This window comes from Dermacentor silvarum, unplaced genomic scaffold, assembly GCF_013339745.2.
Source record: "Dermacentor silvarum isolate Dsil-2018 unplaced genomic scaffold, BIME_Dsil_1.4 Seq349, whole genome shotgun sequence".
Lineage (NCBI taxonomy): Eukaryota > Metazoa > Arthropoda > Arachnida > Ixodida > Ixodidae > Dermacentor > Dermacentor silvarum.
In genome coordinates, this window is record NW_023606094.1 from 38,018 (window position 1) to 54,437 (window position 16,420).

The 16,420-nt window shown below is 45.0% G+C and overlaps 1 protein-coding gene across 1 annotated transcript; it reads left to right on the forward strand.

Annotated features, from left to right (window-relative positions):
- Positions 1 to 11,799: 11,799 nt before the first annotated feature.
- On the forward strand, positions 11,800 to 15,562 carry LOC119434964 (uncharacterized). The gene is given in 3 exon segments (XM_037701961.2): positions 11,800 to 12,949; positions 12,995 to 13,265; positions 13,267 to 15,562. Coding segments are annotated over 3 exon segments (1,746 nt in total). The 3' UTR covers positions 13,592 to 15,562.
- The last annotated feature ends 858 nt before the right edge of the window (positions 15,563 to 16,420 follow it).

The window sequence follows — 16,420 nt, forward strand, 5'->3', positions numbered from 1 at the left end:
ATTATGCGTTTCAATTTTTCGTGCAAGTAATGTCCGCCTCTCCGAGTAGACCAACTCATTAACTAAAATTGGGCTAACTGCCGCAGGCAACCTTACATAAACATTGAAAGTGTTCGCTGAAACACCTTATATATATATATATATATATATATATATATATATATATATATATATATATATATATATATGGTAATATTAGTGAGTAGTGTTTATTTTTCCGGCCTCAAAACATTCGGTAAATCGCAGCGAAGAATGCAGCGCGATGCGACGCAACCCTACGTCGCGCGAGAGCTCACAGTTTGAAAAGAATAAATATAGCTATAACAAGCACGAGAATACGTGATTGGAGGAAGGCTCGCTGCGAAGCGTGATACATCCGGGCACATGCGAGCATATAGTATGCTGTGTGAGCTTTCCCTTTCACCTTTGCGGCCAAGGTCAGGCACGGCTACAGAGATAGATGATACGGGATGATACTACACTCGGCGCGCTGCGGTGTTAACAGGAAGCAAGCAAGGTCATTGCCGTCCGTGTTTCTCGAGTCTGGCAGGTTTGTTCTGCGGCGCTCGCTCGACCCGTCTCCCCCTGTTTGACGGCTCTTTTGCTTTTGTGCGGGAGCGGTGATGGCCAATGTGCAGCGCGACTGATGTCCGGGTACTGCGCGTCTGCTGGTTGTGCTGCGCCTGCACGCTCGTGGCAACTTCTAGAATGAGTGGTGCTCCTGTCGCTTCTGCGAATCGACCGACTTTCCAAATGCTCAGTGTTCGAGAACAACCAGGTGAGATGTACTCTTCAGCAATGCTCTCGTGAATCGTAATTCGATTGAACGTCGTAGATGTAGCTTGCAAGCGGGCACTTCGATGCTTTGGAGGGCGAAAAAAAAAGAAAAAAAAACTAGCAGGGGGGAGCAAGGCGCCAAGCAGCTTGCCCCAGCAAGCCAGCCTCTTCTAACGCCGCACCATTACCCCTTTTCTGGGCCTGACCTTTTCAAGACACTTTGGGTTACGCGGTGACCTGTTAGCGGTGCCCTCATCACAGCTGACCTAGGTCACGCGCTCTCCGTTCTGTCCTCTCGCGTACCGTGCTCAGTGCATAGAAATTTTATCGCTTGCGCATCACGCCATGAGCCTTTTCATTTTTATGACTAGGCTTCAAGATGGTCAAGTGACGCTCCCTCCTAGGTCTTTTCTTTCTTCCGTGCTTGGCGCCGGCGTTCAGCGAGATTGACAGTAGATATGGATGTCAGTAGCGTCACTGATTGATCTGCAATTATGGCACGTGTTGTGATAGATATTAGTGTTGATGGCCTTGGACAAACCAGAAATTAGGAAGGCCTACATCCGACAACACAAAACAGCGAGTCAGACCTTCTGCTGTGCTGTCGTGAATCGTATTTAAAATGTGGCGTTACGGGATGTCCTGTTTTCTTTGTTCATAATTTTAGCAGCGTCCACTTTTCTTTACTACGAGACAGGCCCGCATAGTGCCACAGAGATGGGACCGAGTTCTATCCTGAGCTTCCACAAAGGCATGCACGCGTACGCCTCCCAAACCAAAGTTCGTGCGCGCCGCTGGCATCACACGCTTGCACAAACACGCAAATAAGAATTTGCATATTTTTTTAAAAGATCCCTTCAGCACATTTTATCCTTAGGCGCAATACTTCCAGCAGTGCCAAGATTTCTGGTTGTACTTGTTTGTTTCTTGCAAGACGCTGTGCTGCACAGGAAATAAAGAACCTCATCCCGCATTGTCGGGTTTCGAGCGCTCGCAATAGTCGTGCGACGCCGTTCTGTTCCATTGCGTTTCTGACAAGTCCGTGTCCCTCGACGCCGTGCCTGATGGCAGCGGGTCATAAAAAAACTGTCACTTGGATGTCATCCTGCAACACGAAAAGCGCTTCGCCCACTGGCCGACTTTCGGGCGGGATTCGGGCCTCGAGGAGAGACCACGCATCCTGGCGCCACAAGGTGTTGCTCTCTTACGGCGGCGGCCCCTTTGATTCCCCCCCCCCCCCCCGGCCGACGATTGATTCGGCTCGTCCCGGACATGGCGGGCGCGCGCACTTTCATGTCGTCTCGATAGCGGCCACCTGCAAACCTTTTGGCCATGTTGTATAGCAGTTAGGTTCAGATTCGGTCGTGCTAGGTAGCCTTGTGTTTGTATCGAAACCCGGCTTTATACTGTCGGGTTGTCCTTTCCGGAGAGCTTCGCCTAGTGTCTCCTTTGCTGCGTGCGCGGTCTCGCATTTCCCTAGCTGGGACTGCGGTGGGACGCGCGCACGGAGCGGCCGTGGGGCTCGAACCCGAGGAGGTCCTCTGGCGTGCGTGATCGGAGCGTGAGCGCCGTTAGCGTAGTGTGACACCAGAGCACTGAAAACACTTATTCAGACCTTTTCCTGAATATTTAGCGTTTCTAGTCCCTCTGCCTGGGCTGTAAAACTCGCTTGGAAGTCTTTTAATCATTGATGTATCAAGTTCACGATCAAACAAGCTGAGTGATACTGTTTTTACATGTATAAAAGTGTAAAATGATGTTCTGTGTTTTTCTGTATTTTTATTGTGACGAAAGCATTACTGTGCATATTCTTTTTCCTTAAACCGCTGACCGAACTGTAAAGGATGAGAGGCCTTTGTCCGGAATTTTAAGCCTTTAGCCTCTGCCCCTTTAGCAGGCTCTGTAATAAGTCTATTGAAAAATAAAGGCGGAATTGAAAATATTAAAACGGAAAAAATACATCACCTACGGCAAAAGCTGCAGTACAAAGCGGCCTTGTGCGTGCACTGCATCAGTCAAGGGATTATTTCACAATAATGATTCATCATCAAAACAGCCCCGAATATTTTCTGGGACTTTCTCTGTGAAAATTGGAGATTGTTGTCGCGAATTTCAGCTCATGGGTATTGTAATCACTGATGAAAAAAAATGTCACAGTTTCGCCGTAAGGGCGAATCAATGAATGCGATAGCAACACAGCAATGTGACACGAAGTAAGGTGAGCGGCTTTGGTAGCAATATGAATTGTAGTAAACATGAGCTGATTAAGTAAGCAGGTGTGCTGCGGCGTAAGTAGACCGACATGAAGAGAGACTCGATGACCACGAGAAGGCGCGTGTGAAACGGTGGTGTTGATGAGAAGCGCTTCCCGGTGGGCAGCGCCTGCGAAGGGACACACCTGTAGCGCTGCACTGCCGATCCGGGCAGCATTGCATGTGTAGCGTGCGTTGGAAAATGTGGCCCGACTATTACTAACTGAATGAACAAGCGTGGTGTGAGCGCACACAAGCAAACATAAATAGATCAGACTGAATGGCCGCAGACAACGACTGTCAAAACGCTGGCAGCAAGCGCACATACGTCGCAGCGGGCGAAGGTACGTGCGGTCTATCGCTTCAACGGAAACTTATCGGCGAATGCACAGCGCATAGAAAAAGTCAGAGCCGTGTGGAGATAAGAGACAGTGCGGCCGGCGAGCGACGAGCGCGGTTGTTGGCAGAGTAGAAGTGTGCCCCCCCCCCCCCCCCCCCCCCGCTCCCTCCGGCGCTGCCGTCCCGCTTCCTTGCTTGCGCGCGGGAGATTGAGTGGGAAGTTCCCCTTGCGCCCGGTTGCAAGATAGGCCTTTGGTGCCGGAGCGCAGCGTCGCCCCGCCTCCCTCCCTCCCTCCCAAAGCCCCACGCGCGACGGTCGCGTTTGCTTTCCGCCGTGCGTTCGCTCTCCGTGATAGCGCGCGTCCCCCGCACGCTTCCGCTCGGGCATACGGCGCGCGGCGATGATATCTATACGGAACCTCATGGCGACGACGACGGCGACGCCGACTGCAGAAATCCAGTTTAAGTGTCCGTATAATTGCTATCGCAATAAAAGACATTACGCAGCGTTGTAATACTTATTGCGATTAGTTTCAGCGAACGCTTCATGCATGACATATGCCGTAAAGTTCAGTGCTTGGCCTGGATGTGAACTTCAATAACTATCAGGGAGTGGTCTCCATGTTACTTAAAGAACGAGTCGCCAAGATGTCTTTCGGCGGCAGTACGCAGAGTCTCTTGCAACGTTCCTAGCAATCATTTTCGCGCTTCTCTTGTGCCTGCAAGATTGCCTGACGACTGGAACACAGCCCGATTGGTGCCAGTGTTCAAAATAGGCGGTCGAATGTTATTTGAAAGCTACAGGCTAATTTCTGTTAACTGATTCAACACAACATGGTTTCAGAAAGGGTTATTCTACAGTTACTCAGCTTATTTCAGTTACACATTCATATGCTTAAGTTTTCGATAATAGCGGTGAAATTGATTCATTCTTTTTAGATTTTCGCAAAGCGTTTGCTGAGGTCCCTAACGATAAATCAACATTCAAGCTTAGAAATGGGGTGGCATTCCTGAGCTATTTATGCCTTGGACTGCAGCGCATACCTCAATAATCGCGAACAATTTATGGATGTGTGAGGGCATTACTCGGACTGTCTTCTGGTCACATTTGGAGTTCCATAGGGCAGCACGTGTTATAGGTCATTTGCTGTTTTTATTATGTGTAAATGATATTGTGAACCCATGTGTAATAAGCTCGTTCGCAAATGATTAGTGTTTTGTGCCTTCAGATAACTTGTTCTAGTAACCAGGATCACCTCAACACAATTTGAACTAGTATTTCTCACTGGTGACCTTGCATAAAAGTAAATTCAAGTTTCGGATAAAAATATACAGCTTTAAAAATTTCTTGTAACCTTCATAGTTGCTGTAACTCTTATTTGTGCGATAACTCATAAACGCAGTTTTCGATGACTTTAAACTATAATATTCGGAAAGAAAGCGATAGGATGAGTGACTGACATTAACACTGTCCAAATGGCGGAAGCTCGGTTGGTCGGCCAAGATAGACTCGAATAACCGTGCGACAAATTTAGCTTGGAAGTATTTCTCTCAACTTCGCTATAAAACGAAGCCCGCTGTGAACAGCAAAAAGACATTGAGGACGCCAGCGGGAAAAACAACAGTCTCAAAACACGTGAAAATACTCGCACATAATTATCTTGCATGCCACTTTACGGCCAAGATTTATTTTTACGGCAACTATGCGATTCGAAAAAGATTTGGCCAAAATCACTATTTGCTTCGAACTGTGTGTGTGTGTGTGACTGTGAGAGTTGGTGGGACATGCATTCTAGCTCTGTGTATAGTGATCTTGTTTGCGTTTAGTTGTTTGCTTCGGCATTACAAAATATGTGTTCCGTATCAAGCTTGTTGGAAAGATTGGCTCGATTTGTTCTTTCTTTTTTTTTTGCGACTATTATTTATTTTTCTCATTTTGTGCAGCTATAACATCCTAGTAAGATCTGCACATGCGGGTAACAATACTGAAAATATCAGTACATAGATACTCTACATCTGGCTTATTCAGTTCCAAGTCACCGATGTATGCTTCGCGCTTATTGTTCGGAGCCTCTTTTACCGATTGCTATGGAGAATATTTGATTGGCATCAAACAACGGCATCCTGTTTATAACAATGCATTTTAAAGAATGAACGTAATAAAAGGCTTTCCCGTGCGGCGCCTGCACTTTCATGTGTCAGTAACTTCGTTTTAACGTTTAACTCCTGAGATTAAGCAGTCTTGTACGCGGGCACGTACCCACGGCGCCCCCCCCCCCTTCCCCGAAATTAACCGGCATACCCCTTTCCTTCGTTTCCCGGCATAGTCTCCGGCAGAGTGTCCGCCCCGCGTTTCTTACCGGTGCCAGTGCGTTTGATGTGGTTCCTTGTTTGCCAAGTAAAGGAGAGGTGTGTCTCACAGGCGTACCTGTGAGATACATCTTATTTCATTTCTCTTTCGCGGGTTTACGCATCTTTATGGCTAATGGTGGGTATTATTCACGTTTTTACTAGTAAAGCTACCCCCCCCCTCATTTGCATAGAAATGTAACCTTGGGTTGCCCCCCCCCCCACCGAAAAAAATTCCTGGGTGCGTGCCTGCTTGTGGACGGCTTGATGTCATTGGCATTTCTATTATCCATATGCTTCTTAACAAGCTCAAGAAAATGCATAACCTAACGCTGAAGCGCAATAACCTCTAAATATGTGCCGAAATGCGAGTGCAATGCAAAGCGCTCGTGCTAAATTCACCGATGGCATGCTCGTAGTCCGAAACCACTTTTGTCACAGTTTCTTACAATGCCACCTATTTTATTGCTTTCCTTTTTGTTTACTAAAATACTGTATGTACAATGTGGGCCGTAGCAGCACGGGTAAGAATCTATGCATTAAATCACGAGGAAGAATACATGGGCTACATTAAATAAATTACCGTGCATCGAAAATTTTACAGCGAAACCTGGCGCTGCTACACTCGCATGCATGCAAATGCTGCTAGGTGGTGACTTCGGATTTACATCGTAATCGGAGAGCCGGGACACCAAGAAGGCACGCCTGACTATCACCGTTCCGTCTCTCAGAATGGTTCATTTTGTAATACCACAGCATGCAAACAGTTCTTTTATCTTCATTATTGCACAATAACGTGTTCATAGTTGCATATGACATCGATTTATGCCTTAAGAATAAATTCATATCTTTCTCTTTTTTATATTATTTTTCAATGCCACTCGGTGATTGTGCATTCATTGCGGCCGCAGTGCCGGCTGTCATTCTACAATGGTATGGTACTGTTCCCTTTGGAGAACAAATATTTTTCTCGTTCTTCAAGCAGCATGTATCTCTTGCGTGTATTGTTGCGCGAATAGGTCTCCATGTAGTTTGCGGCCAGTGCTCGGCGGTTGTATTGTCTTGTCAACATTTCGAGCGTCTTCTCAGTGGTTGTGGCCTCGGAAACAAATTCAGCAACAGTCTTGGCCGGGTTGCGTATCAATCCGGCGAAGAGCTCTTGCTTGACACCCCTCATCAAGAAGTGAATCTTTTTTCTCTTCTGGCATGTGGGGGTCGGCGTGCTGGAACAGGCGAGTCATCTCCTCCGTGAAAATTGTGATGGTCTCGTTGGGCAGCTGTACCCGGGATTCTAGGAGAACTTCGGCCATTTCCTTGCGCACGACGCTTGTAAAGGTCTGCAGGAAGCCGTGGCGGAACAGGTCCCATGTTTTCAAGGTCGACTCCCGATTCTTGAACCACGTCCTGGCGGCATCTTCCAATGAGAACACATGGCGCAGCTTGTCGTCGCTGTTCCAGTTGTTAAATACAGCGACCCTTTCGTACGTCTCCAGCCAGCTTTCCGGATCCTCAAATGTTGATCCGCGCAACGTCGGTGGCTCCCGGGGGTGCTGTAACACGATCGGTGTAGGCGGCCCTGGTGCGGTCATTGTTGATAGCGTCGTGGTCGTGCACTTCCTGGTCTCCTCGGGAACAAGTTCGTACATCGTGGGCTGGTTTCGTAGCCTGAGGCTAGCTCGATGGTCCGGGACAACTTTGGTACTGTCGTCGGGGTTCGGGCTTGGATCACGGCTTTTCGGGGGCGTCCGGTGCATGAACACAAAAGCACTTCTACCAGATGTCACGTGGTAGTCACGCTGAAGAAAAGTCATAAAACTGTGTATGACGAAACTGATTCTTTTTGGGCGAACCTGTTCCCACAAAAGCAAGCTACACTCGAAGCACAACGATAGCGGCGAACACACTCGGTGATCGTCGAAATCTGATCAGCGGCGAAACGCGTCGGCTTTTATACATGAGTCATAGAAGGTTCCAGAGTAATCCCTGGTGCCTGCGTGTCTTCCAGAAAGTACTAGACCATTCGCGTCGCTCATACAATTAGATAACATAAGCGTCGGTGACGCAACGGATAGAAGCGTCGATAACGTTCGAGAAACTTCCGATACATGCAGGTGCGTCCTGTGCCTAGCGATAATTTTTAGCATTTGTTAGGCCGTGAAAAGCAGTCACCCCGGTGAAAGATAAACATGTACCCGTGTCATTATATATATACACACAGGGTGTTTCAGCTAATACTTTCAAAAATTCTTAAAGGTTGCCTGCGGCAGATAGCACAATTCTAGTTCATGAGCTGGTCTACTCGAAGAGTCGGACATTACTTCAACAAGAAATAGATATGCATAATCGAATATTTACAGAAATTGACTAATTAAGTTTTTAACTAATTACCTGATGGCCCATATTGCAATTTACAAATTGTAGCCGTGGAGTTCTCAAGGCGAATCCAATTGGAACGAATTGTCGGGATGACACCAGTTTCGAGATATTAATTCCCGAACTTGACGGAGAAATGCATTGGCGTTCCAGTTAGGTTCTTAATAAAACGTCGCTTTTTGCAGTGAAGCACAAAATTATCTGGAATGCCAATGCATTTCTCCGCAAAGTTCGGGAATTAATATCTCGAAACTGGTGTCATCCTGAGAATTAATTCTAAGTGGATCCGCCTTGCGAACTCCACAGCTACAATTTGTAAATTGCAATATGGGCCATCAGGTAATTAGTTAAAAACTTAATTAGTATTTTTTTGTTAATTAGTTGATTGTGCATTTCAATTTTTTTGCAATTAATGTCCACCTCTTCGAGTAGACCATCTCAATAACTATAATTGGGCTATCTTCCACGGGCAACCTTAAATAAATTTTGAAAGTGTTCGCTGAAACACCCTGTGTATATATATATATATATATATATATATATATATATATATATATATTGTCACCGGCGCCACGTTATCTTTTCGTCCACTTTCATTTCCCTTTCTTTCATTATTTGCTACATTCTAATATCAACCAAACATAATTTCTCCGATGCCTTCTGTGACGCCTCATATAGTCTTTATTTGGTTTATGTGGTCATGATTAACAAAATCGAGCTCCTCGGTGCTCCCTTCATATCTCGTTTCTATATATATATATATATATATATATATATATATATATATATATATATACGCGATGTTTTTGCCTGCTATGAACATTTTTTTGCGAATGCGAGCTGTATGTGCAGCATTCCCTAATTAGTGTTTGTTACGGCAAACATGTGCGCTCATTACGGTCAGCAGTTCTGAGTTTTTCAATTAGTGCATTTAGAGTATTTCATATTGTTTCCTTACATATATATCTCGAATACATATGTATATGTACCCTTTGATTTAATTACCTAAAATTCATTGGCCATTCTTTGCACCACGCAGTTAAAAAACCTGGTTTATTTCACTCTAACATTGTTTTCTTCTATCATTGTCCCCGAACAATATTCCACCAACAAGATGCACGCGTAAAATGACACGATATTAATTATATTTTCTTACGTAGCATCATGGTGCAGATAAGAGGCTTATTCAGTTACTTTTAGAAGGCAGTGTTAAAAACAGCAGTTCACCTGGTTAAAACTATATTTGGTTCCTGCCGTCAAGAGTCATGGGCGCACCAAAGCAACTAAAACATTAAAAAAGTACTGCGCAGACATTCTGCGTGAAAAACTGGGCGTCCGCCAGCGTCCGCATAGCGAACGCGCGCTCGCTAGCAGACGACGCGCTTGACAACGACAGCAAAATTGGAGACATCGTGTTGTACCATCTGTGCCTCAAATATACATGTTTGGCAAAATGGTGTAAACATAAATTTGCAGTTGAAATAAAGCACTATTTTAAGAGGGTACTATGCGCAATCGCCCTCGGCGCCCGCAACGAAAGTACGTTGTATATGCCGCGGTCTCCGCTCCAATCCAGTTAAAGCTTTAAATCCAGTTCGCTCGCAGCGTCCTCGCACAATTTTTCCACATGCATCACCTCAGCGGGAGAGCGCCGTTCGGCCCACTCGACAATTGTCGAGTACACTCTAACCGCATGAATACCATAGCGCAGCCGCGCCAGATTTCCCTCTAGGTAATATCGTGAGCAACTGACAGGTAACAACACTGCGGCCTGATTACCACGTAGCTATATGCTGACACACAACATGGAGACGCGCATCTTGCCCGCGTCCGCTCTATTTACTTTCGGGGATCCGATGACTGCGCTGAATGGAAAAGCTCCTTGAGCCCACACAATCTCTCGACGAAACAAGGCATTGCAGTTGCCTTGAGTGCGGCGAACCGACGTCGAGGCGCAGAACAGTTTGTGGCGACAGATGGCCCCATTAGCAAGGCCAGGTATTCCCCTGGCCTCGTCGGCTAAGAGCCCGGTTCACTAGACGTACTATGTCGCACTGACGCATGGCATTAAGACATTTTTTTTTAATCATGCATCCAAACCTGACCGCGTGTTGCGACATCTGTTGCTAGAAAAGTAAAATTTAATCGTGTCATTATGTTTGTTAGTCAAAATTTCACCTGCTGCTTACATTCTATATAGCAAAACCACAGGTTAGTTCAATGTAGTTTGTCGCGCGAGTTGCGAAATATTCTGCGTGTGTTCTCAACGTTCTGCGTCAAGAGGCAGCCTTTACAAGTGAACTTCCCGACCAGCACTTTTATTAAACTCTCAGCTAGTTGCAGTGTGGTTAGGGAGCGTTTAATAACACGGTATCAAAATCGCTATTACTTTTCCTAATGAATTATCGTAGACGCCACCCCATTACCGCTAAACGCGGATCTCAGAGGAATAAATGGTGTGCAAAACCTAACATTCATGGCGTGTTTCCGGGTCTCGCAATCGCTTCCGCCGCATGCAGCAATCAAAAGCGTGACCTTTGAGCTTCGCCACCTATCAATGCTAGTCGCTGCTAGTCCGAGCGTTCCTAAATTTTTGGCGAAAATTGTGCTATAGCTCTGCTATTTTATAAGTGACGGGCAAATGAACGAGCCCTAATGATGCTTTTTGCAGCGACATTAAACATTAGATCTCTTAGTTTCCTATTTTCAAGCTTGCCCCTCCCCTCCCCCCCCCCCCCCCACTGCCAGTAACACAAAAAACTATATTCTAAACCAGGATGCATATAAAAATTATTCATTGACCCAACATGCATGTATATAACATTGAACTCTGGTTTTGCTCCAAGACGTTTACAAATCTGAAAAAAAGGAAGTTGTGTTCAGGGGGGGGGGGGGGGGGGGGTGGCTAGACATTAATAAACCTTGTTTGGCTGCCAGACTTTTGTGATTGGCAGAACGGTTAGAACAAAACCAAATTACTTCTTTGTCAAATATATTTGTTTACTATGTTACACTCACGTAGTGCCGCTAATTCTGTTGTTGTATACGAATGTCATGGACGAAGGAAAAAAAAGTAGGCGCGAGCATCACGTGAATCCGCTAGCCTCGTCAAGCCAACCTCTTGTGACCGCCCCCCCCCCCCCCAAAAAAAAAAATCTCTGGGTGTTCTATTGTGCTGAACATGGCGGACGGAAAAAGATCGGAGGGAGCATCGCGCAACGCGATTGAAGCCGGGTTTGGTGGGGTTTTTATTTGGTCCTCTTCATACCCATTCGAAACGAGCGCCGTGCCCCGAACGTGACCCATTCGGGGCACGGCGCTCTTTTCGGCACAAACTCACGATTCTTCAGGTACCAGGTGCTGCTCGGATTCTTCGCTGTCGTGGCGAACGTCGTCGGGGCGGTGGACCATGGCTTCACCAAACCTTGGCCGGCGGCTGCTACAACTGATCTGCAATCATCTGCTCGTGTCTCACACGGTCCGCAAGATTATTTGCTGGAAATCGTGTACGATCTCCGACGCATCGAAATGGAATCTGCGCATCGGGGGACCTTTCCGGTTCCGCTGCGCGCTGGCCATATAAAGGACCAGCCAAGCCTACAGCGACTGGGGCACGGCGCTCTTTTCGGCACAAACTCACGATTCTTCAGGTACCAGGTGCTGCTCAGATTCTTCGCTGTCGTGGCGAACGTCGTCGGGGCGGTGGACCATGGCTTCACCAAACCTTGGCCGGCGGCTGCTACAACTGATCTGCAATCATCTGCTCGTGTCTCACACTGGTCCGCAAGATTATTTGCTGGAAATCGTGTACGATCTCCGACGCATCGAAATGGAATCTGCGCATCGGGGGACCTTTCCGGTTCCGCTGCGCGCTGGCCATATAAAGGACCAGCCAAGCCTACAGCGACTGGGGCACGGCGCTCTTTTCGGCACAAACTCACGATTCTTCATGTACCAGGTCAGTTACCTAAATGGAACTAAGTGTTATCGCTCTAGCAATGTTATGCTTTTAAGAGTGTCGTGCCCCATTAGCAAGCGACAAATGTTTGAATGCTTTGAACATGTCAGCCTGTGTTTCGTTGATGCTATGCTATTCTCTCTCTACGACGGCTGTCTGACGCTTTCCCAGATCTTACTGCTCCTATCGGGGGACGTAGAGCTAAATCCAGGGCCCATGAATGCAGTGGAACGTGACCAAATGACAAACATTGAAAGGATTCTCTTAGAAACGAAAACAGGCCAGGAAACTGTGCTCGCGAAGTTAACGGAAATTACAACAAGACAAAGTGAATTAGAATCTAAAATTACGGGCTTAATAGAGAAGACAAGCAATGTAGAAAGTCGTATTGCTCGGGTGGAAAAAATTGAAGAGAAATTGATGGCTAAACTGGACGACTTGGAGAATAGAAGCCGTAGACAGAATTTGGTATTTTTCGGGTTGCCTGACAGGGAGCATTACGAGACGTGGGAGGCGTCTGAAAAACTAATTAGTGGAATATGCAAAGATGTGATGAAACTTGATAATATTTCGGTTGAACGGGCTCATCGCGTAGGAGTTTTCAGAGAAGGCAAAAACCGGCCCATAATAGCATGCTTTTCACGGTGGAAGGCTAGAGAAGTCGTCTTTAAAAATGCTTACAGACTAAAAGGCACTTCGTACGGCATCTCTGAAGATTTCAGCCGAGCCGTACAAGAAAAAAGACGTCAGCTTTGGAATTATGCGAAAGAAAAAAGAGAAAACAAAGAAAATCGTGTTCGCTTGAGTTATGATAAATTGATCATCAATGGGCAAACGTTTGTCTGGGATAGCGATATGCGAACGCCAGTTCCACTACAGACGCATGCACGACTGAATAGGGGCAATTGACGCATTCCGAATTCTGGTCCGCCCCAAGATAATCCAGCACGTAGCTCGCATCCTGAACGGCTCTCTGTCCTGCTTGTAAATTGTCGCAGCATAAAGAACAAAGTCGATAGCTTCATCTCTTTAGTAGCCACTCTTAAACCTCAGATCGTGATGGGCACCGAATCATGGTTAGACAAGACGATACCTAATGTAGAAATCTTTCCACCTGGTTTTACTGTCTATCGGAAAGATAGGCATGGGCATGGCGGGGGAGTATTTATTTTGATATCAAATGCATTGTCAAGTACACAAATTTTATTTGAAAACGATTGAGTCTGTCTGGTGCCTTGTGAAATTACCTAAAGGAAACAATGTTGTGTACGGGACTTTCTACCGCCCACCCGGCAGCAGCGACTCATTCGGACTGCTGTCTGAGATGCTATCTCTTGTGCCTAATAGCGTATTTTTGGGGGGTGATTTCAATTTGCCTGACTTCAACTGGAATGCCGGATGTGTGGCTGGTAATAGGTCCCGTATTTACACAGAGTTCGAAGAACTGGTCGGATTAAATGGATTACAGCAGTACGTACTGGAACCTACGCGAGAAAATGCAATTTTAGACTTAGTACTTTGCAATGAGCCGAACTTAGTATGAAAAGTTACTGTTTGTCCAGGTATTAGTGACCACAGGGCAGTTGTCATAGAACTTAACATACAGCGAGTACGGATGCCGCAAATTCCGCAAAGAAAAGTGTACAGCTACGACAGAGGAGACTATGCCGCTATTAGGACCGAACTTGAAAATTTCTTCCCTACTTTCCAGTATCTTTCAAACGCACACTGTCCGTTAACTTTGTGGTTGTCATTCCGGGACAAAATACTTCAATTAGTCGAAATTCATGTTCCATGCAGGTACCTGCGGCAACGAAAAAAACAAAAGCCTTGGTTTAACGTAGAAATACGTAAACTTATAAGGAAAGCAAGACAAACGTATAAAACGTTTTCTGCCGACACCAGTCTAGCAAATCAGAAACGCTTGCAAGAGATAAATAATCTATTGAAAGCAACAATTAAGTCTGCGAAAGATACCTTCTTTGTTAAATTAAATAAGGACTTGAGAGAAAACCCAAAATCGTTTTGGAAATATGTAAAACAAAACCGAAAAGAAGACATATCCATACCATCTTTAACTATTGATGGCAAAACTGTGACGTCAGACTATCAGAGGGCGGAATCCTTTAACTAGTACTTCCAATCTGTGTTTTCGCTAGTGTCTACTGGAGAGACTTCGCTTTTGAACAACGCCAATCAGGGCAATATGATGCCAGACATTGAATTTGATGTTAGTGGCGTCGATTCTTTATTACGGCATTTAGATGAAACAAAAGCAACTGGACCTGATGGAATATCCCCAGTGGTCCTTAAAGAGTGTCACAGCATCATTGCTCCGTATTTAACGATCATCTATAAGCTTTCCCTCAAAACAGGCCTCATTCCCCAAGATTGGAAAACGGCAAGCGTGACACCAGTTTTTAAATCGGGCGATAGAAAAATCAGAAAACTATAGGCCGATTTCACTAACGTCGATATGTTGCAAAATATTCGAACACATTTTATATAGTAACATATCTGCATTTCTTGACTCAAACGCTTTCTTTACGTCTTCCCAGCACGGATTCCGAAAAGGTTATTCCTGCAACACACAACTAATAGAATTTCAGCACTACTTATCCAAAGCCATTGATAACGATAGTCAGGTAGACGCGGTTTTTATTGATTTTCAAAAAGCTTTTGATACTGTGTCCCATAAACTCTTAGATGTAAAGCTTGCTGCAATAAATGTAAACAAAAACGTTCAAAATTGGATACGAAACTACCTAAACGGAAGAACCCAGTTTGTCGTCCTAAACAACGCCGCATCTTCACCAATAACCGTTTCTTCGGGCGTTCCTCAGGGAAGCGTACTGGGCCCCTTGTTGTTTTTAATCTACATAAATGACATTGTCGAACTAATTACATCACCTATAAAACTATTTGCCGATGACTGTGTGATTTACAGAGAAATTACTACTGAATATGACATAGACACTTTGCAAACAGATTTAGACAAGGTAGCGAACTGGTGTAAAAAATGGAACATGAACTTAAATATAAAAAAGTGCAGTAGCATAAGTTTTTCCAGAAAATTATCCAAATTTCAGCACCAATATAACATCAATGGCACGCTTATCGAAATACAGTCGGAATACAAGTATCTAGGGGTCTATTTCACCGAATCACTCACTTGGCATAAACAGATTGACACTGTCATAGCAAAAGCTAGTAGAATGTTACATTTTATTCGCAGAAATTTCAAACAGGCAACGCGCGAAGTTAAAGAAACTTTATACTTCTTACATGTCAGAACAATACTTGATTATGCTTGTGTAATATGGGATCCCTATCAAGATTACCTCATTAATAGACTGGAAAAACTACAGAACCAAGCAGTAAGGTTTGTTTGCAATAATTACAGCCCGTACTCTAGCGTTTCCGAAATGAAGGCCACTTTAGGATGGGATCTACTACACATGCGTAGGCAGAAGTTAAGGCTTAAACTATTACACCGAATATATAACAGTGAGACAGGTATCGATCGCCATATCTATCTTCTGGACCCAGATTACATATCGACTCGCTGTGATAACAACAAAAGATCTCAGCCTATAACTGCAGAACAAACACGTTTTACTACTCTTTTTTCCCCAAATCAATTCGACAATGGAATACTTTATCAAATGATATAGTAAATGTGTCAAATAACGAATTATTCTATTCTATGCTGTGATGGTGCTCTTGTAACACAAATGTGTTTGCTATATCTTGAAAACCTGTTTGTTTGACATTACTAGTGTCTCTCTCTAAATACTATTGTAGTGCTTCTGTTTGTGAGTATATCTGTGCAAAAGCTTTTCTGTATTACTGGTTATGTTTTGTTCCCCCCTACGTAATGTCTTTATGGCGATGTAGGTACTCTGTAAATAAATAAAAACATGGCTACTACCGTGGCCCTTTCGCTTATTCGCTGAAAGGGTCCCTGAAACGGTCAGGACAAATTTTGTAGGCGCGTAGGGTAAAGCTAAAGTAAAACATTCACACCCCAATTTGTGTGAAGCGTCTCATATTAAGAGAACTACGGACGATTACAAGTTATCCTCCTCCATAGCCAAGCTTTTTGAGTGATCGGAGCTATAACTAGGGCTCCGTGTTTTCGGTTTTATCCGAAAAAATTCGATAAACATTCGTCGGTAAAATTTTTGACAATTCGGATTTATCCGATAAACTGCGATTTGCTTGGCCATGGGTATCACCATCAAGTCGCTAAAAACCGCATGTTCGTCGAGGTGGTTCTCGTCTTATGAAGCTCTAGAAAATATTTTGGACTACTAGCGCGCCATTTTGTCTTTCTTGAGAAGCGACGAAGCCAAGGGGACGAAGTGTGAAA